General features: G+C 43.9%; 1 protein-coding gene across 1 annotated transcript; it reads right to left on the bottom strand.

The window, feature by feature from the left end:
* Positions 1-533: 533 nt before the first annotated feature.
* Positions 534-27,222, bottom strand: PPP2CA (protein phosphatase 2 catalytic subunit alpha). The gene is made up of 7 exons (XM_075900393.2): positions 26,897-27,222; positions 7,032-7,241; positions 6,056-6,229; positions 5,755-5,844; positions 5,128-5,289; positions 2,777-2,895; positions 534-1,260 (listed from the first exon to the last, which is right to left on the bottom strand). Exons 1-7 carry the CDS (start codon positions 26,996-26,998, stop codon positions 1,188-1,190), a joined length of 930 nt encoding a protein of 309 aa, XP_075756508.1. The 5' UTR covers positions 26,999-27,222; the 3' UTR covers positions 534-1,187.
* Between the last annotated feature and the right edge of the window lie 499 nt (positions 27,223-27,721).

Genomic DNA, 27,721 nt, shown 5'->3' with positions numbered 1-27,721 from the left:
TGCTTTTGTGTCCTTGAAGATAAAATGTCACCCAGTTACCCGCTCACATGCTTCTGCAGAGGCTGCCTTGCCTCCTTGAAACAAAAAATCCAACATGCCAATTCATGTAATAAGGAAGGACTGGTGGGACAGCCAGGAATGGTGTCAGTTAAGATCAAGTAGCAAGTTTACTCCACAGACCAATGTTTACAAAGATGAGAAAGAGCAAAAAGTAATTCAGAGTACAAGCTATTTCTAAAAATGTCTATTAAATTGCAAAGCAATAAATAAATATTGACATTGAATCAGAGCACAGCACAATACACTGCTTCTATTTATGGATTAAAGAGGATTGTAGAATGTGCTGCTACCTCCATGCTACTTAGGTCCTCAAAGATATTGGTGAAGCAATCAGCAAATAGGGAATTCAGAACCCAATAGTATTACCACCTCATGTTTAATTAGATATTAAAGTTGAAGATTTCTATACAGGTTTATAAAACCCATCATGAAAATCAACCTTTTATTAAAACCAGCACAGAGTTAACCTGAGATACTTAGTTCACAAGTTTATTATGAAAAAACACTGCAGGACTTTCCTGCAGTAACATCATTTTACAGGAAAAAACAGTTCTGTTCAAAATAACTCACTATGCTTGGACAATTACAGGGGAAATGAAGGAGGCAGAATGGGGAGGAAAAAATGAGAGAGACAAAAATCAATGCAATTAAATTAAACAGTATTCCCTGAAAAAAAACAAAACAGAACATATATAGGAGGCGGACTTGGTACTTATTTTAAAAATGTTCATTAAGCTTCAATGATTGTTTGCTGCTATCCTTATCTACAGTCATGCTGAATAAAGCTATAGCTAAATGGAAAGTTAAATGTATTCACGAGGTGTTAATGTCTACATCTTAATATCTGCAGTCTCTCAGAGAAAGCAAAAGTAACTACAAATAGTGCTATGCCAGAAACTGGTTTCTTGACCAACAATGTTGCTTCAGCATGCAATGAACTGGTTCATTCTAAAGTGGTCACGGTTGTTGACAAGAGGCTTTGTATTTTAATATGGCACATCTTTTGGTCCATGTGAAAACAAGTTTGAATGTTAAATATTTTCTGACACTTTGGAGTTACTGTTGCTCTTCCCATTTCCTTTAGGTCAACATATGGTTCATGGCAATACTGTACAAGTGTAAAATCTTTACAGGAAGTAGTCTGGGGTGCGACGAGTAACATGTGGTTCGCCTCTGCGTGGTGCTGGATCAAACTGCAAGCTGCAAGATAAAATGTTTTATTCGAAGCATGACATTTTGTTTACCTGAAAAAATAAAATTACCATGTGCCCCAATTAAACTGTCTTCTCATAAGAGTTCTGGTACTGGCAGAGTCTCTCTCCAAAAAAAATTGCTTATTTCAACCTCTGATAGTCTTTTGAAGTGTTTCTTACATGAAATTTAAGGGCTGTCATCTTCAGTTAGAGCACATAGGTCAAATACTAGCCTCTCCCCCCCACCCCCACAGTCAATATGACTTAAGGACTGGGGGGGCAGGAGGGGAAGAGGAGGAGGAATCAAGGCTGCCACCAATAGGGACGTAAAATCCCATTAACTGTTTAAACAGTTAATCAATTAAAGCAGGGTAATGGGGGGGGGGGGAGGGAAATCGCTCCAGGCCGCTGCCCTGCCAAAACAGCCCTGTCTGAATTGGGGCCCCCCCTCACCGCCCATGGCAAGTTAGGAGCTGCTTCAGCCCCTACCAGTTAACCTTAAAAATACCCACAAACCAGGGAGCATTTGGGAAGTCTACAAGTGGACCCCTAATAAATTTTGAATTGAGGTTAGAAATTCAAAATATGGTCCACATATCCCTACTACATACCCTTTGACTGAACAGAATTCAACTACAGGTTGGACCTCCCTGGTCCAGCACCCTCAGGATCTGACTGACCTCAAATGAGGAGATTTGCTGGACCAGAGAAGGTCCTCTGCCACTGGCCTCCCAGCTCATCTCCCCAGCCACCTGCCTGGCCAAAGCTCCCTGCCATGCCTCCTGACATAGGACTCCCGGCTGAGTCACTGCCCTCCACTACCGTGCTCACACCCCACTGTTCCTGGGTTCTGTGGTCTAGGAACACCCGTGGTCCTGCCAGATCACAGATGTTGCTGGATCAGAGGGACTCCTGGTTTTGGGAGGTACAACCTGCATAAATATTGCACATGCACAGCATGGGGAACAGTGCTAACCTGTGGGCTTCTCTGATAACACATAATACCATTTCTGGATTTTGAACTGTAACTGGGACGTTTACATACTTTTATCAGAAAAATTGAATCCCTTTTCTTGGTTCTGAAGCTTTAATTTCAGTCACCTTTTGCAGACCCCTTTATATATAGTCTTTGGACCCTGCGCTGAAAACTTTGTGGTTTCAACACATGAGCCCACACTCCAGAAAACAAACATGAAGAATCCTAATAAGCTCTGATATTGAAAGCCAAACATCAGAAGAATACTGACTTTTGAACTCAGAGCTGTACCGAGCTTGAATGTCAGCTTTTCAAGAAAAAAAATGCTCGAGTTCCAAAACCCAAGTTTCAGAACTGCAATTTAAGAATTAGTTATAGTTGATGTCCAGACAGCCACCACTCACTTTTTTAGATGCATTTGTTTGATATTAGCTTTAAACATTTACCAATCCTTTCATCCACAGCAATATAAACTAATCTGTTTTTACAACTATTTTCTTAACTACATTGCTCAATGAAAATCTGCTTTTTAAATAAATATACTTACAAGGAGTATTTTAGAGTATCATCAAGTTCCATGATTGCAGCCTGGTTGCCACAACGATAACAATAGTTTGGAGCACTGAAAATTGTTACTACATTCCGATCATGGCACCAGTTGTAGCCCTAAAGATGGAAAATATAAAATTAAGACTTTATTAAAATGCTATTCAAACATCCATGTCTTTGTTTCTTCCAGCTGCCTAAAGAGAAAGTCTCAAATTATGGTTTACAGATTATGGCTCAAACAAACCAATCCTTGTAGATTAGCAGTGCACAACCCATGGGTTGCGACCCATTTTGTTTTCCCAGCTTAGCGCCCGACGCTCAACAACATTTTTCCCGGCTCTGGGAGTCGCCAATTAAAAAAGGTTGAGCACCACTGTTCTAGATAATGGATCTAAGGTTATTAATACTCCTAGGGAAATTCTTTGCCAAAACACAACATTTTGCTAAATTCTGTATTTGTCACACCAATTTAGCTTATTTTGGTAATTTAAACTACCACACAGAAAAAAGTCACTATAACTGTTCACTATTTCCTAAATGCATGAAACTAAGACCCCACGTTCACTTATCCTGGATTTTCAATTACTTTCATTTTGGTGCTCACACAAGATAGGCATGCATTTTTGCTAATCATTATCCTGAGCATAGATTCTGACTTGTAATCTGACCCCACTGTACATTTCCACACAGGCAAAAGAGACAGAAAGAAGACAGACCTTCATAGCCCAGGATTCAGTTGATATAATTTAGAATAAGGCTTATTTACACCACTTTGACAAGGTAAAGGAATCTTAATTGACTAAGAATGGGAACAATGTTACATTCTTGCTCTGCCTCATGAACAAAGCCTTCTTCACAAAGACCTACCCTCCAAGCCAAGTATGGAGCGATAGGGATGGACACCGTGTGTGTGTCATTCATTCCCATGTACGTAAATGCCCAAGCTAACCCTCCACATCACACTGATCTACTCTGTGCTGCCAGTTGCTCCTAGCAAACGTGCCCAAGCACAAGTGATTAATCAGCCCCACCCAGTCAGAAGGCTCAGGGCTCTGTGCATGGAGCTGACTGACTTACTGGTTCATCGTGTAGCCATCCACACAATGACATCCCTAGTTAAGATCAGAGAATGTTAACATTAAGCATGACTATAATCTCAATGGATTTTCTCTCAGCTATACCAGTGACTACTTTCTTCCACTATTTGATCTGAGGAAGTGGGTCTGGCCCACGAAAGCTCATCATCTAATAAACCATCTTGTTAGTCTTTAAAGTGCTACATTGTCCTGCATTTTGCTTCAACTACCCCAGACTAACACGGCTACATTTCTATCAGTATTTAATAGAGTAACTCCACTGAAGTAAATAGGAACATTGGATACGTGTTAGTGTAGCCAAAATCAGAATGTTCATCTAAAAAAAGTTTCAGAACCACTTTTTGCTTTTGCATGTGTGGTTTAATGTATGAAACCTACACAAATCCATGTTAAAAAGTGTCATGCAAACATTTAGGCATATTTATCAAATCAGTACAGATTTCACAGTAACTACATGTTGGACCTCCCTGGTCTGGCACCCTCAGAACCTAACCAGTCCTGGATGAGGGATTTTGCTGGACCAGGGGAGGTCAAATTTGGACCTCAGGAACCAGCTTCCCAGCTGGCTCCCCATGTCCTGCTGGCCCTGCCAAACCCTCTGGGCAGCCATCGCAGCCTTGGCTCTGGGACTCTCTGCCACACCACAGCTCCTTGGTCCTGCAACATCCATGCTGGACCATGGATGTTGCTGGACCAGAGAACCCTGTTAAGTGACTGTCAACATGCAATAACTGATATTACAGGCTGCACCTCTATAAACTGGAACTCTCTGATGGGGGAGGCTGGGAGCCAGCATGCAGCTCAGCAGGGGGGAGGAGAGAAGCAGAAAGGAAGGAGGGTTTGGAGGAGCCAGAAGTTACCTCCCTGGTCTGGCAAAAATCCCTCATGTAGGACCAGTCAGGTCCCAAGGATGCTGGACCAGGGAGGTCCAACCTGTACTATGTGACATTTACCCACATGAGCACCAAAAAAACAACACAGAACAAAACACACACAACCATCTCAATTTTGAGAACTGCAATTAATGCTCTAAAGCAAAGCAGGAGATTAGATAACTAATACATGTGACTTCAGATACATTACACAAATTTAATACTCTTCAGTTTCAGGATGAGGCTTCCGGGCGTTTTTACTTTCTCTTATTGGAGAAGATATACATATTCCCACAGAGGCCCATTCTGAAATGGATAATGATATCTAGGTATCAAATGTTCAAACTGAGAATATTTCAAAGAAACTGCGGAATACTTGCCTCCATTACCAGCTGATGTGCTCTTGAAACCAATGTAAGGCCATTGGCATGATTAAAAGTTTCTGAAATATCTTGTCCAAATGTATAACCAGCACCACGAGGAGAAATACCCCAACCACCACGATCATCTGGATCTGACCATAGCAAATCACACATTGGACCCTGTAACATTTTTAAAGTCATGAGTTTTAAACCATATATGACATAGGGGAGATTGATAGATTCTCACACACAGAGATGTGTACCATCCAACAACATCAAATCTTCGTATAAATATACCAACAGCTTAACTGACATATGGGAAACGCCCACAAATGATTACAGTAAGTGAAGAATCTTAGTCAGGAATGGAATTGCTCTCAAGAGACTGAGGATCTTAGATTAAAGGTCTTGCTAGGACAGGACAGTAGTATAATTTCCTTCTCTTCAATTAGTTCTCTAAACCACGGGCAAGAATAACTCATGCATATCAACCTTCTGACCTTTTGTAGGGAAACCGATATGGTCACAATGAATATAGACAAGTTTATCATGAACTTCATTCTTCAAGTATGAATAAATAAAAACTGCGCTAAAATGGAAAGATGTGTGTCCAGACAGCACATTTTGATATTAGATTATCAATACCTCGTGGGGAACTTCTTGCAGGCGGTCAAGTGCTCTGATGTGATCCAGTGTATCTATGGATGGTGACAGGCCACCATGTAGACAGAAAATCTGGAAGAGTTGTACATCTGTTAGAATCATCCAACTAATCAAGTATTTTATATTAACATAACCTAGTAAAATGTGTAATAAGCACAAAATTGCAACAGAGAAATGAGTAATAAGAGAAGAGCTCATATTTAATCTTGAACCCATGCTTCTTAAAAACTACTATTTTAAAAAAATAGATGCTTTTTAAAATATCCAACTAATTTCTACATACCTGGCCATCCACCAGAGCAGTTAGAGGAAGATAATCAAAAAGATCTGTGAAGTACTTCCAAACATTTGCATTTCCATATTTCCTTAAACATTCATCATAAAAACCATATACTTGTGTGATCTGCCTGCTCTCATGGTTCCCCCGAAGAATTGTGATGCGTTCACGGTAACGGACCTACAACACAAAGCATTTATGTTTAAAAAGTATCACTCCTCATTTCAGTCTCCCCAGAAAAAAAGAAAAAAGTCAAAACCAAATGAGAACAGAGCCAGGTTATACATTTCATGAAATGCTCAACAGAGAAGAGTCGTGAAGACAAGTTTCACTTCTTAATTTTAAGATGTAAGCTGCAGAAAGCTAAGAGTAAAAACATTTAAACAGAAGATGCATTAAAACATGCATTAAAGGCACTGAACTGTCACAGACCTACTATGGGTCAAAACAATGAGCTGAGGAGATTTATGGCAACTACCAGGGCTTAACGAATGGCGACTAAAGCCGCTTGCCAACCCTGCACTGCGCATGCGCAAGACCCGCATTGCGCATGCCGCAACTGAACAGGGTGCCCAGCTAAAATCTACTCGCCACGGGCGAGTAGATTCAATACTTTGTCAAGCCCTGGCAACTACTATTCATAGATTGCACAGAAGCTTTTATCTGCTCTAAGCTGCTTTCTCTCATTAGCTTTCTGTATTTTCAGATTTATAACCAATTCACATAATCCTGACTCTCAAATTCAGCATCTTTTAAACATGACAAAAAGGAAAGCCTAAACACAAGTTTTCCCCTCTACCTGTTGATAGATAGTTTCTCCAGCCCTCTTAATTCATTTCCCGGTCTTATTCTTGGAAATCACAATTTTTGCAGGGGGGGGAAAAAAGGGGGGAGGGTAAAAAATAAACCAACATATTTATTAAGTTAAAGTCTTAAAGGCAAAATAAACTTGGAGGGGCGGGGGTGGAGGAGAGAAAGTTACCTTAAGAGCAACAAGCAGTGTGACTGTTTCAACTGAGTAATATCCTCTGTCAACATAGTCCCCCATAAATAAGTAATTTGTGTCCGGTGATTTGCCTCCAATTCTGAAGAGTTCCATGAGGTCGTGAAATTGCCCATGGACATCTCCACAGACTGTGACAGGACATCGCACTTCTTGTACGTTGGATTCTTTTGTCAAAATTTCTTTAGCCTAAAATAAAATAGAATAGTTAAGAAATTGTCTTGGAACAGCCATGATGTTAAAGCTCTGCTCTACCATTCCCAGATCATTTACTATAAGCTCCCTTCAAGTATTTTTGCACATGCTTTTCAAAGCTGATCTGTCTTATCCCCAGTACTTTGATAAGTGCATATTCTTTATTTTTGAAGTAGTTTAAGAAAATAATTGAACAAAAAGTATGTATTCTGCTTAACTTTGGGAAGGAGGGACACAGAGGGAATGTTCAAAATCAGATATTAAGCCTGTTGCAGTTGATGACTCTAAACTATTGGTCATACTATTCCACTGCATCCTTTACAAGCACAGCAGCATTATCACTGTTATTATACTGGTCTAGTATCAATGAGTCTGGAATCTGCCTAACATGCAGTGCAATTTCGAGTATACAAGACGTCATTCTTCCCTTGTTACCTTCAAATTGCTCAGTATTGATTAGCACTGTTATACAGCTCATGTCTTCCCTGAAGGGCAGAATGTCACTAGTAAATTAACAGATTCCAATTTATGATGTACCTTAACCTTCTTGGAATGCTTCAGCATTTTTAAAAGTAGGTTTATTTTAGTACTGCTCTAAAAAAGTGAGAACATTGGTAGATTTCTAAAGAAATAAAATGATCAAGTTAAAAGCATATCATAGTAGCCACAGTAGAGCCTCTGAATTTGCAAGTTGTCTAATTTGCACAAACGTTTAAGGATATCAAGGAATTCAGAATAAATTCACTCAACACAAAACTATTTTAAAAATATTCAAAATGATTCTACGGTATCCAAGTTCTGATTCATCCCTAAAAATCTTCCAATACATTTAGAATAAATCTACTTTCACTCTCTCTTATATACCTATGTTGAAGACAAGAGTCAAATATTTGAAAAACACCCCAATTTGCAACCTGCCAGAAATCTTTCTAAACAATTAAGATATGGTATGTTAGAATTTCTGCTGTTATTGGGTTTCAGAAATATCATATCAAAATAATGATACCCCTCTTGTTTCAGAACTCCTGCAGATTCAAGAACTTTTTTTTAAAATTCAGAAAGATTTCTAACTAGAAAGATAAAGTATTCCTTTGTTTTGCAAAATGTGTTTCAATAAAGTTTGTGGCAACGACAAAGTTTGCGGTAAGGGATTGATTTAATCAACTCCAAGATTAATTACAACTAGGAGAAACTTGAATCAATGATATATTTATTTGTAGCCTAACTTCTAATAAGAGTCAGGACCTCAAAAAGATAGTCAAATGAGATTCCCTGTCATGCAACACTATTGGCTTCATTCCACTCAATCAGCAGGCATATCTCCACAACAATCAAAGAAATTTTCAACTGACTACAGTGAAATATTAAGGTGACATCATGCAAATAATTGTGCCATTGGAGACCTTTATGTAGTGGACAGAAATCCATGGACTGCCTAGAACAGTGGTCCCCAACCCGGTGCCCACGGGTGCCATGGTGCCTCCCTGGGCACCCGGCGCATGCGCTGGCCCCGCCCACCCAGCAGCCCCAAAAAGTTGGGGACCACTGGCCTAGAACAATAGCTAAAAAAACCCACTCTCTCAATGGGTTAGGACTGATAAAAATTAATATTGTAGTTGTCAGTTACTTCATTGCTAATGATATATCAGAAAGAGCAAGCTTATTAATCACTGTTGAATGATTTGGGAGATAGGGATGTGAAAGCCAGTTTCAAATGTTAAACAGATACACACACAAAATAAATATATATAAAATAAAACCAGTTAACCTGCCCTCTTCATTTTGGAGGGGTGGGGGGGCACCATTAGAGCACTGGTTAACCAGTTACCAGTAAACATCACCCGGTAAGGCTGATGCTAACCATTAACATCCTGGTTAGAGGTACTGGGGCAGCTAGTTGGCATTAACAGATTCTGGGCTTGGATAAGGAATTCATAAGTGTCTCTAACTTCAAAGTAAACTCTACCTTTTCTGTCGTTCTCTCCCCCCCCCCCCCCCCCTTCAACCTCATTCTCCCAAAAACAGAAAGGGAAAGAGGAAATTCATCCCTTCACCAATACCAAAATATAAAAATGATTGCCCAAATTTTTCTGAGTACCAAAGACAACAATATCCCATGCAGTATTCCTTTTCAATTTTATGTAAGTCTAAAAATATTAACACCCAGATTTTTGAAAGTTTTCAGCTCTCCCTCTCCAGAACCTCTACATTTAAGTCGTAATAAAAATAAGTAGATGAAGATGAACTTTAATTATAGGATCTCTGCTTTATAATTTAGAGCTAATGTGCTGCATGGGACAGATTCTTGGCTATAGACCGAATTTTAAAAAAAAACCAGACAACTCAGAATACTAGTTTTTCTTCCTCGTTTTGTTGCAGGGTGGGGGGGAAGGGCAGCACACAAATCTTTTCACCATGGAGACTGCTTAAGAAGTAGTACATTTCCAGGTAAGAGTAAACTTAAAAACAACCAATAGTCTAGCAGCACCTTCAAGACTAACAAAACATATAGATCGGTGTTTCTTAAATCAGTGCGCCACGGAAAACAGAGCTCAAAATGGCCACCCTTAAAGAGGCAGGTGACTTTTTTTGCTCAATATCTTTCCTCCTGACCCTCCCCCCTTTTTTTGCGCTCAACTGGTGTTCCTCGGTCTTAAAATGTTTAAGAAACACTAATGTAGATGTTATGTTATCTGTTTAGGTAATGGATACCAAGCAACACCCAAATGAAATAAAGAAATGATTCATTCTCTCAGTCTCCCCTTACCCGTCACAGGTGGGGCTGCCACTTGTGTACTTCATACAAGACATCAGTTCATATAGAAAGTAGTAAAATGCTGCACAGAAAATTACTTTAAAGCATTCAATTCCTTGCATTAATCAGATGAACTTTCTGCCAGAAGTCATAGTTTGTCTCAATTATGACCCTAGGATGCAGCCCAAAAAGTTTGTTCATGTCCCTTGGCTTGGGAATTTTAATATACAGGCAGTCCCCGACTTACGCGGATCCGACTTATGTTGGATCCGCAGTTACGAACGGGGCTGCCCTGGAGTACACAGACTGCAGGACCTCGCGGTCCCGCCGCCCGTGTACTCCGGGCGAGAAAAGCTGCTCCGCGTCTCCCTGGTCTGCAGACCAGGAAGACGCGGAGCAAAGCCGCTGGACCCCCTCAGCAGACCAGGGACACCCGAGCAAAGCCACCGCCTGGGCGGCTTTGCTTGTTTGCCCAGGAGCAAAGCCGCCCAGGCAGCGGGACCCCCGCTGCCTGGGCGGCGTTGCTCCTGTCCCCCTGGTCTGCTGGGGGGGTCCAGCGGCTTTGCTGGACCCCCCCCCCAGCAGACCGGGGAGACCGAGAGAAGCTTTTCTCGCCCCGGAGGACACGGGCGGCGACCCGCCACCCCTGAGCTCCGGGGCGAGAAAAGTAAGTGCAGATCCGACATAAGTCAGAGCCGCGTAAGTCGGGGACTGCCTGTACTAGCTAATCTCTACTTTAGGCTTAATCTTTTCACGATTTCAAAGACAATCTAAACCCATGCGCCAATTTATTTTGTGCAGAATGAAGAAAGCTTCTTAAAATACAGTAACACACACATGTCCATTTAAAGATCATTTTATTTAAAGTTTAGAGAACCAGAGACATTACGCAAGTCAACAATCTTCAATATACTATTTATATTCAGAAATGTTGATCTAAAGCATACTTCTGTATATCCTAGTTTCCACATTACCTATAAAACAATCAGTTTGGTGGTGACGGACCTGAAATCTCATCTGTTATTCCAATCTAGGAGTCATGGTAAATTTTCAGCAAAGCAGTGTCAGAGAGGATTACATTTTAACTAAATATTAAAGAAAGATGCAACTCAGGCTTCTACTCATGCTGTATTCAAGTAAAGTCACACATGGCTGATAGTGACTACTTATGACATGGTAACTTTAAGATGGAGTTCTGGCTTAAATTGGTTATTGTATCCCAGAGCACAGGTGTTATTCAATGCTTCAAAGTTGCCAAATATTGCATTGATCATATTTAACTCAGTTTAATATGAAGTGTTTAGTATGACGATAAAACAATCATGCAGAAGTGGCTATTTTTTCCAGCCAAATGGAGCTGAGGGATTTTGTGAGGAGTGGCAGCAAAGTGCAATGAGACACACTCCCCTCCTGCAGCACAGAAAGCAACAGGGAGCAGCTAACCGCTTTGAGCAGCACTGCTCCATGCCACAGGGGCAGGTAGGCTGTATCTTTCCCACACTTGAATTAGATTCAAGGGAGTTGTCACAATTGTTCATTTGAGTACCGACAATGACATTAGATCATTAACTCTGTATGACATCTCTCCTAATCTGATATCTTCAAAAGAGAACATGCCTCCATCGCATCTTTAACTATTATGTTTAAACATCCTTTTTCCTGACTAAAGAATTTAAGTTAACATTGTAAGAACAAAAAAAATCATTAAGGGTTACAAATTTGCTACCAAGTGTCTTTATAAATAATTTCAGATGAAATAAATAAAATTGCTTATACATTCTATACAGAAACAGCACAGATACTACAAAGAACTTTTCATCCAAGGTTAATACCACTTCACATCAAAGTATCATATATGTCGTTACTGTCCCAATTTTAGGAGATACAAATCTTTCAAATATTTAAAAAAAAATCTCACTCGTTCAATCTTAAGAGCATGTACCCATCCTGTTTTGGATCAGAGGCACGATTTTAAAGAATATGAAAAGCACTAAAGATTTCAAGATTAACTTTTTTTATGAAAAAGCTATACTGAAGAAATGGTTATGGACATAAGTACACTGCTACACAAAATATTTGCAGTTTCACTTCTAAAGAGGAGGAATCTGAGGAAGTAGGTTTTGCCCACGAAAGCTCATGATACTATTTATAGTATGTGTTAGTCTAAGGTGCTACAGGACTACACGTGATGTAATGTAGGCAGTTATTGCAGAACTCAACACATTTTAGTCAGCAGTGCAAAAGCTCAAGACTTAAGAAGCACGTATCAAATACAATTCAGATTACTCACTGACTAAAGTTCATTTACAATTGGCATTTGAGGTGCCTGCTTACCCAGCTAGTTTTTTCAAAAGCAATTTTTGACAATGTAAGAGCCCTCAGACTACAAATTGAAAGACTCATTATTAGTTTAGTCAAAAACAGCGATTTGGCTTCCAGTGTGCTGTAGTAGTAGTATTAGCAGAAAACGTAACATGGCATTTAAGGATTCATACTTAAACAAAAAACCCACACAAAGTGGTCTAGTGACTAACAAAAATATAGATAGTATCATGAGCTTTTGTGGGCACAACCCACTTCTACAGATGAATGGAACAAGGGGTCCAGAAGTACAAATAGCAGAAAAAAAGGGAGAGGGAAAGAAAAAAACTTGTTAAAGTGTCCATGTTAAATGAGCCTGGGCTCATCAGTTAACTGTTTACTAGACTGCACACTCACATCTCTACTTAGAATCAGCTGTTTGAGCCTGTTTGCACTGCAGGTGTGTTCAAATCAAACTTTTTTTTTCCATCATTCTTGTATTTCCTTCTTCAGATCCTTCCATGGTTTTCCAGTCAGAAATTGCTAGCTAATGCATCTGATCTTTTATTACATCACTAAAAGACTTACCTGGCATTGCTTAGGTTCTTAGCTCAATTTGGGTTTTTTGGAAAATTAAAATGTACATGCATCATTTGCTCTGAAGTAGGGCGGGGGATGAGGGGTTCAGTATGCAGGCTACCCCAGCCTTCTCTCACTGCATTAGCTTGGAGCCAGATGAGAAGTACCCCTGTATGGCTACTGTAGCTCCAGCAGTCGCAGCTTGCGGGGGGGGGGGGGGGGAGATGTCTCCCCTGCCAGGATAAGGAACACAGCAAACTGCATTTTCCCAAAGCTCCCTGACAAAAGGGGAACAACCAGTAATGTTCGCATATCAATTGGGGAGGGGGGCAAGAGGGGTAGAGCTTTATCCCCCACCCCAAAGTGTGCTTATGTAGTGGTAGACTTGTGTCTGGAACAGTACCAGATGGGAGGAGGGTTACGCCACCAGCCAGCCCCTTTCACCTGCCTAGTCATTATGTTTCTTTACTATATGGTTTTATGAGAGGTAGTCCCATTCCAGGAACATTCCATTTTCCTGGCACAACCAAATATCTTGCTTTAAGTTAAGGTAAGAGGAAGGTGTATACCAAATTTGGTGATCCTAGCTCCTTGCCATTTCTGAGTTCTTTACAACAGTTCAAACATTGCAGACAAAATAGGATCCCTGCTCTGAGAAACTCCAGGATTAAACACACAACACCAATATGAAACAGAATATTATGGGAACTACCTTGAATTTTGTAGTGTAAAAAACCCTAAATTCCACGTCACTAAGAAGCAAGAGGTAAACACCAGGCTAGGTGCCTGAATGCAGGTAATCTACTATATGTTTGAGTGAGTTTGTGTTTGTCGGGGTGTCATTCTGCCTGGGCAAGGGTTTGGCTGTGCAAGGAAAATGAGACTGCTTCCATGGGTGGTGGGTGAACGTAGGGCTGGGGGAAGGAAGCCCTCCAGTGCCATATTTTCTGCCTGAGCTCCCACCCCACACAGAAACCAAGCCCCCACCACCACAGGAGCAAGCCTTCAGCCCCGACGGGAACCTCTCTGGTCCCAGAGCACCACAGGGATGTCGCATTGCCATAGTGTTCACAGCCTCAGTGTGACTGAAGCCCAAGAGCAGCAACATTCCGCCCCAAGAATGGCTCCCAGCATGCATTCTGGAGGTGGAGATTGTCAGAACCATGCCAGGCAGTTCGGGAAGGCATTGTCCTCCCCCACCACCTATGTTTGCATCTCATAAAACCATACGGAAAAGAGAAAATTATCAGGGAGGCGAAAGGGACTGGCTGGGGGCACACACTCCATCCGTGACTGCCCCAGCCCTGAGCATCCCCCCTCGCCTCCCCAGGCACCTTTTTGGGAGGGAGGTCTGAACACACTTCCCATTAATGTAGGACCATTGCTGGCTGTTCCTCTTCATTAGGGAGCATAGGGAAGCGCTGTTTGCTCCATTCCTCACTCTGGCTAGCGAGCACAGGGGGCAGACGAACCTGGATCTGCCCCAGCTGGGAGACATGCATCCCTCCCAGATTTGTACCCACTGGAGCTTCAGAAGGCATGGAAAGGTACTTCTCACCTGGCCCCAAGCTGTTGCTGTGACTGGTCTGGTGTAGTCTTTTCTCCACAGGGGCAGCCATCATACTGAACCCCTCATCTCCTGCCCCACCCCAAAACAATGATTTATATGAAGCATGTACATTTTCATTTTATTTTCCAAAAAACAAAAGTGGAGTTAAGGACTCAAGTAGTGCCATGTAAATCTCCTAGTTTTAAATAAGACTTAACCACCAACACCTTATTCTGAATATCTCACACAGCTCTTAGATCCCCCTGGGCCTGATTTCAAATCAGCATGCATACTCAAGTCTTTACACAGGTCCCACAGCCATTTATGCAAGCATAAACCCCAAGTTGCATACAGTGATTAAGATATTTCCCCTATAGGCCTGTTCCATGTGTAGTAGCATTTTAGCATAAGAACATAAGAATGGCCATACTGGATCACACCAAAGGTCCAGCTAGCCCAGTAGCCTATCTTCCAACAGTGGCCACATGCCCCAAAAGGAGTTAACAGAAGCAAGCGATCATCAAATGAGGCCTCTCCTGTCATCCATTTGCAGCCCCTGACAAACAGAGGCTACGGACACCATTCCTGCCCATTCTGGCTAGTAAGTATTGATGTACTTAAACCCAATAAATTTATCTAGTTCTTTTTTTAACCCTGGTCTTCACACCATTCAAAAAGCATGTGTGTCTCTTCTCTTCTTTTGGAAACCAAATGTTTGAACTGCTTTTGCTCCCATGCATGTCCCCAGCATGTTAAACTGGCATATGTTGCAAGACAGAGATGGGTGTCTGCACCAATACCTCCCCTACAGTGTGCTGTTTTCAGTCACCAGGAAAGAGGATGCTCTGACCAGGCTTAAGACAACACCCATTCCCCCAACTTCCTCCCCTAGGTCAGGTACTCAGGATATGAGTAAAGCTACAATGATCAGCTGAATGGAATGAAGACTGGCCTTGGCTTACTGGTTCAGGTCCTGGTACCAGACCACAATGCCAAGCAAAACCACTCATTATGGACATTATTTCTTTTTGTGCAAAGATTCCAGGTTTGTATGTTTCAATACCTTCAGGGGGGACGAAAGTGTTGACTTTAAAAGCTGTGAGTATTTTTGATTACACAATAAATATCAAAGTCAGTGAAAAGAATTGCACTCCTATGAACATACTTAGAATGCAGATGTTGTTGTCCTCTACCATTCAGCCTCAAAAACCTATTTTGACCTATGTTAAACCTTAAGAGAAATTGCTGATGAGAAAGCTAAGTACGTGCAAAAATCAGATCAAGAGATAAGACTCTCCCCTGGAGTTATTTGACTCAGCTACATTCACTTTTGCCTTTTAGTTCACAGTTCAGCTTTTAGGTGGGAAGTAGACTCGTTCAGGCCAAGGTAGCATAAATATAGCAATTAGTTTTGTTTAGCCAGGGTATTACTTCGAGTTGAAAATACTATGTCCTGCCCTCTGATTCTGTGAGCTTCCTGAACTTCCAGATGTTCTCAGTTCCAGCTATGGTCAATATTTAGGACTCCATGAAATAATGCAAGCCTGGCCCCTCAATACATGTGCTATGGACATACGGTACAGGCAGTCCCCGAGTTACTCGGATCCAACTTATGTCGGATCCGTACTTACAAACGGGGCTTTACAAACGGAGGACGCGGGTGACGGGACTGCCCAGACACACCGCGGTCCCGCCGCCCGCGTCCTCCGGGGTGAGAAAAGCATCCCCGCGTCTCCCTGGTCTGCTGGGGGGGGGGGGGGGGCTTCTGGACCAAGGAGCAGCGCTACTGGACCAATCCAGCAGCACCCCAGCTGCTGACTACAGGAAGCCGGAGGCAGAGTTGCTCTGCCCCGGGCTTCCTGGAATCAGCCGCTGATCAGTTTCAGCAGCAGCTGACTTGGGGACACCTGGAACAGAGCAGCTGAGGTGCTGCTGGGTTGGTTCCCGCAACGCCGAGGTGCGGTGCTGAGGGGACCTACCCGGCAGCGCCCCAGCTGCTCTGTTCCAGGCGTCCAGATTCAGCTGCTGTTGAAACTCATCAGCGGCTGATTCTAGGAAGCCCGGGGCAGAGCAACTCTGCCTCGGGCTTCCTGTAGTCAGCCACTGGTCAGTTTCAGCAGCGGCTGAATCTGGACGCCAGTTCTGACTTACGTACAAATTCAACTTAAGAACAAACCTACAGTCCCTATCTTGTACGTAACCCGGGGACTGCCTGTACACACTTGCTGCCCTTTCTTTTGCTCAGCACCGGCACTTGGACAAGACTTCTGAAGAGGATCAAAAGAGTTAATAAAACCATAGGTTTTGTGTTAGTGTGAAAACAAAAACAAAAGCTGAAAAAAAGGATATGACTAGAATAAACTGAACCACAAGTCCAGTTCAGCTTTACCCAGGAGGTGATCATTCTAACTGAAGGTACAAATGTAGAACTGCCTGAAGTCGGTAACAATTCTCAGTTTTGAAATACAGTAAAACCTGTGCTATCCGGCACTTAACTAGCTGGAAAACTTTAGGAACCGGGAAAAAACTTAAAAGCAAAAAAATTAAATAAAAAAGGAAACTGGCGCTCCCCCCGCCCCTGCCAGACAGGTGTGCGGCACGTACTTGGGGGAGGGGCGAACAGGCCACCTGACACTAGGCCTCATCCTGGCCCCCCCGCAGCCCAGCATCCCTGAGGCTCATGGCCGGCCACCCCCCCCCCCACTCCCTCATCCGGCCTCCTCTCCAGCAGGTCAGCCCTCCACAGCTCCCAGCAGATTGGCACCCCCGCGGCTCATGGCCGCCCTAGCAGCCTGGCACCCCCAGCAGGTCAGCCCCCCTCATGGCTCCCTCCCCCCCCCCCCGTCCAAACACAGGAACTTTATCATTCTATTAAAATGATTAATTTCCCCTTTCGCCAAATCTTCGATTAAATCTAGTACCTAAAATTACATTCCACTTAATACCAATAGCTGACCTGGCCAGAAATTTCATGAATACAACAGGCTCTTGGGAGGTGTCACTATATTTTCCATCATGCAAAGCTCATGCTTCATTTCCAACCCTTAAACTGAAAACGTTAATACCCGAGTCACAATGGAATTAATGGCTCAAGTAAATCAAGTTTCATCCTTTGATGTTGGATTAAAAACGGAATGATAGTACATTAAGCCAATCATGCAGGTTTTATCTACATGAAAGTGTTTTTTTTTAAACCTTCAATCAATTCCTATTTCATTTGAAATACAGGTTATACCACCCAAAACCAGCACTCTCTGGTCCAGCAACAGACCACAGATGTTCCTGGACCAGAGAGACTGGGGAGTTCATTGGCAGGAGCCTGCAGCAACATCTGGCAGCTCCAGGGCCGGGCAGGAGTCAGAGGCAGCGTGGAGTGGGGAGTGTAATGGAGAAGGGTTTGCAGTAGCAGAGCCAGAAGTACTATGGGGCAGTGGCTTGGGTAGCCGGTGACAGGGACTACTTTTGAGTACTACTTTTGCCTCTGCCCTGGAACGGTTGCCATAGCTCAAGATAGGTATGGTTAAATGGAATTTAACATTCTGATTAGAGGGGAGGCTCCAGCTGCTATGCCTCAGGATGCTCCCGCCAGCTGGAGTATCCCTGCCTGCAGTGGACCTTGCAGGGCTGGAGCAGCCCCCACCAGTTAATTGGAATCAGTAAGCCTCACCCACTAAGGATGAGGCTTACCAGTTAACCAGTCACATCCTTAGCTTATGGTGCACTCTTGTAGTGAATCCCACAAGAGCCAGAAAATAAAGCTGGCTAGGTCATTTATACCAACTGAGTTTAGCAACACCAAGGAATCCAAGACTATCCCTTTAGGGCAGATTTGCACAGGAAGTTTAAACATATCAAGCTCATTTTTAAGCTTGATGAAACACAGGTTGGACATTGCTGGTCTGGCACCCTCGGGACTTCACTGATCCCAAATGAGGGGATTTGCCAGACCAGGGAAGGTCCCTGCCCTTGTGGCCACGCTGCCACTAGGCTAGGGCTCCAGCCTGGTCCGCTACTGCCTCGGCCATCTGTGCTGCTGCTGAGGCTGGAGTGCCACAGCCAGAGCTCTGTAGCCAGAGCAGAGCTCTGCAGCCACTTGGCTCTGCGTCTGGGGCCTGACCTCTACAGCCAGGATCATGCTTTCAACTCTTCCCTCACTACAACTGAGTGGACAGTCAAGCACAGAGGACCACAATTGGTCTAAATTACCACCTGCTTGTTAGATTTTACTCAATTGTGAATAATCTCAGAAATGAAACTAGAAGAATAAATTAGGTTTCAAATTTAGATTACTATGAAGAACTGACACAATGAAAAGGTTTGTAATAAGGAAATTATGCTATTAATTACAAAAGAATGTTTATTTGCATTCCAATGACTTTATAAGCTTCTTTACCCTAAGAAAGTTACTTATTGCTGAGAAGTACTGAACATATGTTAAGTAAAAGTGTAGTCAAGGACAGTGTTCCACACCATTTCCAAAACTACCCCAAGAGCAGGTTCAAACCAAATTTTCTGGAAGAGTGATGAATGCAGTTTGCTCTTGCCATATTTCAGTATTGATTTAACTGCACCCGACAGTTATCACTAATTAATTTTGCTAACAAAAAAATAGAGAGGTAGAAGAAAGCAGCTGCAGCAACCCTTTAAGAAAAGCTTTTCCTACATAGTGATATACTCTCCCTCCCCATTAAAAACAAATCTAGAGTTGCCAAATTATAGATTTCAAAATTTCCAGGGCAAGGACTATATCTAGATCTATTTTGAGATAGCATGTCATACAAACAAGGCATTGACTGGGTTTTTTTAGAAGTGATATTAAGCCAGCCCTTAATGTATCTGCAAGGTGGCATCTTACCTTCTCAAGCTACACAACACATCTTTGCTACATCTCTTCGCAGTGTTTCTCCTCTGCAGACAGGCAAGCAACAACTTCTCCTAATATGTACTGTAGACACCAAGGAACGTGAAAAACAGCCTATGCACCATAATTTATGCTTTTGCTTTCCTCTTCATTGAAAGCTTGCATAAACATGGTCATAGAGCAGGGCAACTCAACATGCAGCCCACAGCCAACATACAACCGGTTTGTTTGCGGCCTGCAGTGCAGTTAGGGTTTATACGGGACTCAGCACACGGTCCATGGGTGTGATCCTTTAAACATGGCCTCCACTGGGAACACACTACACAATGGCGAGTCAATACAGGCAGTCCCCGAGTTACGTGGATCCGACTTATGTCGAATCCGCAGTTACGAACGGGGCTTTTCTCGCCCCGGAGGACGGGAGCGGCGGGACACCCAGATGCGCCGCGGTCCCACTGCCCGTGTCCTCTGGGGCAAGAAAAGCTGCTCCGCATCTCCCTGGTCTGCTGGGGGGGAGCCCCCCCCAGCAGACCAGGGAGACTGGGAGCAAAGCCTCGGAGGACGGCGGCAGTGGGACAGCTGCGGCGCGTCTCGGCGGTCCCGCCACCCACGTCTCCCTGGTCTGCTGGGGGGTGGGGCACAGCTAGTGTGCCCCTCCCCCCCCAGCAGACCAGGCTTTTCTCACCGACGACGCCTGGGGTAGGAGCAGCTGGGGCGCTGCCGGGTTGGTCCCCACAGCGCTGAGGTGCGGGGACCTACCCGGCAGCGCCCCAGCTGCTCTGTCCCAAGCGTCCAAATTCAGCCGCTGTTGAAACTGATCAGCGGCTGATTCCAGGAAGCCCAGGGCAGAGCAACTCTTCCTCGGGCTTCCTGTAGTCAGCCGCTGGTCAGTTTCAGCAGTGGCTGAATCTGGACGCCAGTTCCGACTTACATACAAATTCAACTTAAGAACAAACCTACAGTCCCTATCTTGTACGTAACCCAGGGACTGCCTGTATAATGGTCTTCTGTTGATATGCGTTTTAGTAGTTAAATTCCTGGACTGTCATTGCTCATTAAAATTGCTGTCAGATGAATGGAAATTGGGTAAATATTGCATTTTATTAATATCAGCAGAAGTGACTTAAATGGGGCCTATGTGTTGTATAGTCTTGCCTTCAACTTTGTATTCATATCAGCCAGTATGAAAGACTCTATTTGTGTGCATGCATACATACATATATATATATATATATATATTTGCATGTATATGCAACCACACTTAACTTGCAGCCCTTGGCACGCATGGTGAGTATCACTGTGGCCCCTGGAGCTGTTGCTACACTTCAAAGATGGAGACGCCCTTACCGACTAATTGCATCGACTATTCGATAAGCCAATTAATCAAAATTAATCCCCATTAGAGTCATGGAAAATGCAAACAGATATATATTAACTAGAAGAACCAAAAAAAGAACAGAACCCTTGATCTTAATTGTATTGCACTAGCTTCAATTTATAATGAATACAACTCAAGTCTCTTGAATGGCAGAGTTCAAGGTCTGAAGATTTCTAGCAGACAAACTATGGATAAAATATACAAGAATCCATTCTAAATCGATTTTTCTTACGACAGCACTAAAAGTAGTCTGTAAAACATACTATATTTTCATTACTGACATTACTCTTTAAAAGGCACAATTATTGTTTAACTCAGCTCCCATTTTCAAGCATCCAATTTTGTTAGTACTCCTTCCCTTAATCCCATTCAATTTTAAATTATTCTCTTCCTCTCCAGCATTCTATGAATGTCATGGAACCCCCAGAAAGCTTCACATCCATTCTAATCTGTTACTGAAATGACCTTGAAAATCAGTAAGGCCTGGTCTACACTAAAGTCAAAGTAGACCCTGCTGCATCACTCAGATATTGAAAAAAATCCACACCACCCTATCTCCCTCCCCATACACAGAGTTCTGAGTGGATAGAAGAATTCTACCTGATTCTTGTAATCCCTACTGAGGCACTCTGAAAGATTTGTACTTCATGTTAACAGCGTTGTTTCCAATGGAAAATCATCAGCATGCAGAGTACCTATGGGCATGTCAGCAGGTCAATACACTCTTAGAGCACTCTAATTTAAATGTGTGTCTGGTGTGTACTAGGGATATAAACAGTTAACCAGTTAACTAATAAGCCTTACCTGTTCTGCTTAACCAGCAGGGGCTGGAGCAACTCCCCACCACCCTGGGTAAGCAGCTGCTACAGCCCTGCAGGAGCAGCCTGCCCACTGACCGTCTGCAGGTTATATGCTGGCTCCCCAGGAGCAAGCTGCAGAACCAGCAGCAAAGAAGGGATGGAAGAAGGGCTGGCAGCCTTTATTTAAATTAAGCTTTATATTGCAAAGCCTGCTGCATGTGTAACCACAACGATTTTTAGCTGTTACACGGTTACATTCTTAAATAATTTTTGTATGTTCCTAGCGCATACTGCCTCACTCTGAAGACCAACCTTAAATCTGTAAAGAAGTTACTCCTGCTAGATCAAAATAGGATACTTATTCCATATTAAGCATGACATAGAACTGCAGCCAATAACAAAAGGAACGACTTGAAACCTATTTAGTTCTAGTTAAGTTTGTGTTAAACTAACTTGAAGATTTCCAAGGGACTCAGAGCAAACTTTTCCAAGTTGAAGCACATTGCCAGAAATTCATCAACATCCCCTTTTCTGGCTACTCCTGTTGCTCAACTCCTCACTTCTGCTATCTCGTTGCTTATGTCTGACTACGGTTCATGTGTCAAACTTCTTTCCTTCTACAACCTCTCATATTGCTCGCTGACAATTCCACCATCTCTGCAACCTCAGAGCCACTTTTTTACATTTATTTCCTTCGACATTGTGGCTGAAGAGGTCTTTTTGCTTCAGGCTGTCCTTTCTGATATAAATGGTTCTCACTAGGGATGTGAAGGTTAACCTGTGGGGACAGTAGCAGCTCCCATCTTGCTGTGGACCTGGGCATCGTGCATTAGGGCTGGGGACCCCACGATGACCACGCCAGCCCAGACAGGCAGGAGCAGTGCCCCCCCCCCCATATCTACCCTCTAATCAAACAATTAAACAATATGTTTAACCAGTTAACCAATTGAGGTGAGAACAAGGGATGTAAAAATCCCATTTGTGAGAGTTTCAACTCCCCTTCTGTCAAAAATGGTCCAGTTTAAGTCATCTTTCCTACTTGCTGTATAAGATATTTCGGCAGCACTCATCACCTTTAGAGCTAAGCACTAGGGATGTTAGAGTTTAATCACTAAGCTGATGCTTATCGGTTAAACTCAGACAACTCCTGGGAAGGCGAGTGTGCAAAGTCTGTCTGCTTGCTCCAGGGAAAGAGGCTTCCCTGCAGCAGGAAAACCTTCTTCCTACGAGCTGAGCTGAGCTGGCAGGAGCTGGTATCCCCACTCCCAAGGAGGCTTTGCTGTAGGCTCTGCCATATAAAACTAAGATTTATACTGCAGAGTCCACAGCATATGTAACCGCTAAGATTTTTTGAAGTTACCATATTACATGATTTTTAATATCCCTACTAAGCACTGAGGGAAAAGATCCATGAAGGAAGTCATGCATCTAACTGCCATTGAGCCACCTAAGTCCAAAATACAGATCCCAAAAAAGGCCCACTCAGCAGTTGCCACCAAAATAAATAAATTAATGGAGATTGCCTATCTCCTTAGAACTGGAAGGGACCTTGAAAGGTCATTGAGTCCAGTCCCCTGCCTTCACAGCAGGACCAAGTACCATCCCTGAAATTTTTTTTGTCCCAAATGGCCTCCACAAGGATTGAACTCACAACCCTGGGTTTAGCAGGCCAATGCTCAAACCACAGAGCTATCCCTCCCCCACCTAATGTCATAAGAAAAAACTTTGGACCTGTGAAATCCCAGCAGAAGCTAAAAATTTGCCAGCAATCATGCAAATACTGCCTCAATCCTAATACTAGATGCATCTCTCATCCCTGAGCCCTATCAAGACCTTAAAAGTTGGCATCTGTTTTACCTTCCCTGAGTGTTCCAATCCAGTAGCCATAACAAGAATTACCCTTAAAGCATATCTACTGGACCAGGCCCTGTAGAAAGGCAATGCCCACTCCCACATAACCACTTGCCCAAGGTTATAGCACACTGCAAAGATGTGGGAAATCTGAGTTCAATTCCTTCTTCTGATTTGTAGTATGGATTTGAACCTCATCTTCCATCCACCAGGATAATGACCTGCCCACTAAGCTATAATCATTTTCACTCTCTCTAAAAGCCAAATTTATATATAGTGGAACAACTTCAGCATGAGATACTGAAATACCAACCATGGAGTACCATTTAACCCAATGGCTACAGCATGGTGCTGAGAGGAGAGAGACTGGTTCAAATATCTACTCCACATCAGATAAGGAGTTCTGAACCTATGTGTACCACATCCTTAGTGAACTAACCACTGGGATAAAGGTTATAACAGGGTTTTTCTGTTGGGGGAGGAAGCAATAAAGGGCTATAGGTGTTTAATCCCAGGAGAGGATTCCATAACTGTGAACCTCAAATGGAGCTGGGCACCTAACTCTCAGTGGGCTACACACCATAGCCCTCCCCTTGGCATTTTCTATACTCAACTTGCTGGCTTCAATGGATTCTATTCTTAGGTACATAGTACTCCCCATGCTTCACACAGGAAAACCTGTGCATTTAACTCAGGGTTGTGAATTCCATCTGGAAGCAACAGGTCTAAATTCAGATACTGCAAGACTGAGTCCATTCCCTCTCTGGCCAATGGGAGCTGTGGAGTTTGCGCTTAGGACAGGAGGCAGTGCACGGACACATTCCTCCCCTCCACAGTCCTGCAGGAACATGCCCATCCCGCACATTTCCACAAGTGAGGAAGTAGCCTCCTGCTGCAGCCCTGCTGTACAGCCAAACTTCTAGATTGCAGGAGTTGTTGAATGAGAAGAGCTGATGATCAGTGAGGCCTGCAGAACTTCTGGGGTACTCTTGGGGGGAGGGTGACTCTTCCCCCATAGGGTCCACACATCCTAGGTTGAGAAATGCTGTACTGAAGTACTTTTCAAGTGACTGATCAAGATTACAAAGAATTCAGAAAGTAGCAGGTTCAAACACACTGTAGTGACTCCAGACACCTCAAATCAGGCTCTTCAGTATTAATGATAAAAATTAAGAGTATTTACATCAGGTGTACAACAGTAATGTTTCAACTTTGCCACCTGAATTCCTTAAAACACTCCACAAATATTCTCCCCACACTATAGTTAAATGCACACCCCTATGCTATGCCACAAAAACTTTCAAGTCAACATACTTGATCAGTATTCCACATTAAAATGCTATTTGTGGAAACACAGATTGGTATGAAAGGAGGAGAGGTACTGTGGCCTACACAGAAATTGTTTCTAAAACGCAAGAATGAGAATGCTGCATCATTCATGGCCCCAAGTGATCTTATCATGGTGCATGTCTCCATTTACCTATTTGCAAATGTCTAGGATTTTAGTGACAATAAGTCAGAAAGCCATTTAGCATGCTATACTGCAAATAGACTAGTTTATGTAGAGCAAATTCTTTTTTTCCCTTAAAATTTTCATCTTTAGACATTAAGTCACAATCTGAAGTGAAAATAAAATGTAAGAGATAACTATAACAGCTTTATAAAAATTGTAACAAAAATGTACTTGTTCAACCATTAAATCAACTTACCCACTTTTATTTTACTACAGTATCAAATTATTATTCATTCTGTCTAAATTCTACAGGGCTCCTCTAAACTCAGGAAAACCATGAGGAATGACCACCGAGACAGGTAATAGCCAAACCTCACCATCCATAACTACACAAAGTAAAACTTCATATTACCTGGCTATATTTAGAAACGCCTACAAAGAGAAACCAATACCCTAAATTAATCTAATTCCCAACTACAATTTAAAGGCTGTTCCAAACACATCAAAGTTAAAAAAAAAATGTAATGCAATGGCAGTCAAAAAATTCCAATTCCAAATTACTTTTATGGAGGGGAATTCCTACACTACCACCTTAAAATGAAATTTCCACTTTTAATTCCTGCCATTTTGGTAGACTTTTCAAGAAAAACAAACATGCATTAGCTGTGCCCAAGAGGGATGGCATTTTGTTCAAGTCTTCCAACAGGGCAGCAATTACAGATTGGGTCTAATGATAGAAATGTAGCCGTGTTAGTCTGGGGTAGTTGAAGCAAAATGCAGGACAATGTAGCACTTTAAAGACTAACAAGATGGTTTATTAGATGATGAGCTTTCGTGGGCCAGACCCACTTCCTCAGATCAAATAGTGGAAGAAAGTAGTCACAACCATATATACCAAAGGATACAATTAAAAAAATGAACAAATATGAAAGGACAAATCACATTGCAGAACAGAAGGGGGATGCGGGGGGGTGGGAAGGGGGAGGAAGGAAGGTAAGTGTCTGTGAATTGCTGATATTAAAGGTAGGGAGAGTGGGATGTTTGTGAGTTAATGGTATTACAGGTGATAATTGGGGAAACTGTCTTGGTAATGGGTGAGAAAGTTCAAAGTCTTGTTAAGTCCTTGTTGGCAAGTGTCGAATTTTAACATGAATGACAGTTCAGAGGATTCCCTTTCAAGTGCAGATGTAAAAGGTCTTTGTCGCAGAATGCAGGTGGCTAAGTCATTTAGAGAGTGTCCTTTCTGGTTAAAGTGGCAAGAAACTGTTTTCTCTTTGTGATCTTGTATGATATCTGTTTTGTGGGCATTAATCCTTTGGCGAAGTGTCTGAGATGTTTGTCCAATGTACATAGCAGACAGACACTTTCGGCACATGATAGCATAGATTATATTTCTGGATGCGCAGGAATATGTGTTCTTGATCTTATAACTCACTTGGTTATTGGGTCTGACACTAGTAGTGGCATCCTAACATAGCAGACATAAATCTGTGGCCACTACACTCCCATCTGCGTCTCATACAACTGCCACCGCTATTTTCAACCCTCCCCCCTTTTATGAGAAGCGGGGCTGGGCCATTGGAGGGAGGAGGGTGGGCGTTTGGACGCTGCCTTACAGATTTGCCTTTCTACCTCTCTCGCACGGAGGAACTAGGAGGTGACACCGGGAGCGACACCCCGAGCGCCGAGCACGGCTGATGCCCACAAGGGTCTCTTCGCCCCGCAGATTCCCTGCGAGAGGCGCCATTTTAGGAGGCAACGAACAGCAGCCGAAGGAGTCGGTCTCCTAGCGGAGCGGCAGGGGGCGCAGAGCTGCCCGGGAGGAGGCTACCCCCGGCTCGGCGCTGTAGGACCCGCTATCTCCGCGGGGTGACAGACCCGCCGGGGCGCTAGGGGGAAAAAACCGGGCCCGTCCGAGGAGATGCGGCCACGGCCACCCCCCGCTTCTGCTTCGCGCTCCTCACGCAGGGGCTGCTCCGCGGGGAGCCCCCCGCCCCCGCCACAGGCCCCTTCCCCAGCCCCCTCTCCTCACCCTGTCAGAGGCGCTTCCGCCGCCCGCCCCCAGCCCGGACTCCCCTGCCCAGGCCTCGCCCCAGCTCCCCCCGGCCGCGGGCCCCCGTACCTTCTCGCAGAGGCTCTTCACCTGCCCCTCGGACAGCTGCTTGCACTCGTTGAGCTGCTCCACCCACTGGTCGAGCTCCTTGGTGAAGACCTTCTCCTCCATGCCGCCCGCTCGCGCTCCCCTCCCCGGCTCCTGCCGCTACCGCTCGGCTCTGCCACCCCTACGACCCGCTCCAGGCCGCGGCCTCACCGGACACCCAGGCAGGTGCGGTGGCGGCAACCGACGCTCGCGGCTAGATCCCGGCTCCCGGCAGCAGTTCTAGCGCTCTACACTCGTTCTTCACTCCCCTCCGTGTAATGGCCGCCGCGCCCTGACGTCACCAGCTCTGCTTCCCCCTCGGAGGGGGGAGGGGTAGCATAGCGCGTGCGCCGAAGCGGACGAGAAGGCAGCGCACGCGTGATACCTACCACAAGAGGGCGGGGCCGGCCGAGGAGAGGCGGCGCATGCGTGATGTTCGTAGCCAAGTGGGGAAGCCCGAAATATCAGTGCATGCTTGCTTTACAAAGGGCGTAGCGATGTCGGGATTAGCGCATGCGCAGTGCTCGCACCGATTTACGGGCGCATGTGCAGTGGCTGAAGTAAAAGGAAGAGAATGGCGGGACAGCGACGCATGCGCAGCACCAATAACTAGCGAGGGGGGGAAAGATGTCTGAACTGAGCGATTGGAAGCGATCAGAGCATGCGCAATGTGAGGAGGGGGGGCAGGTTCAGAGCGTTGTAATAAGACGCCCGCTGCAGAGCCTGCTTCAGATGCTGCCCCTCGCTCTGTGGACCCCATCACACCCCCGCCACCCATAGTATTCCCGCCACTCCCGCTCCAGAGAC

Source organism: Pelodiscus sinensis, chromosome 16 (genome assembly GCF_052426305.1).
Source record: "Pelodiscus sinensis isolate ZL-2025 chromosome 16, ASM5242630v1, whole genome shotgun sequence".
In the NCBI taxonomy this organism is placed as follows: domain Eukaryota; kingdom Metazoa; phylum Chordata; order Testudines; family Trionychidae; genus Pelodiscus; species Pelodiscus sinensis.
The sequence above is the reverse complement of the archived record's forward strand: the minus strand, read 5'-3'. Positions and strand labels throughout refer to the sequence as shown.

Coding starts and splice junctions, on each gene's coding strand:
- PPP2CA (XM_075900393.2), bottom strand. CDS start 26,998: ATGGAGGAGAAGGTCTTCACCAAGGAGCTCGACCAGTGGGTGGAGCAG. Junction 7,242..26,896: donor TGAAGAGCCTCTGCGAGAAG/GTACGGGGGCCC, acceptor ATTTTATTTTAG/GCTAAAGAAATTTTGACAAA. Junction 6,230..7,031: donor CACTGCTTGTTGCTCTTAAG/GTAACTTTCTCT, acceptor TTTGTGTTGTAG/GTCCGTTACCGTGAACGCAT.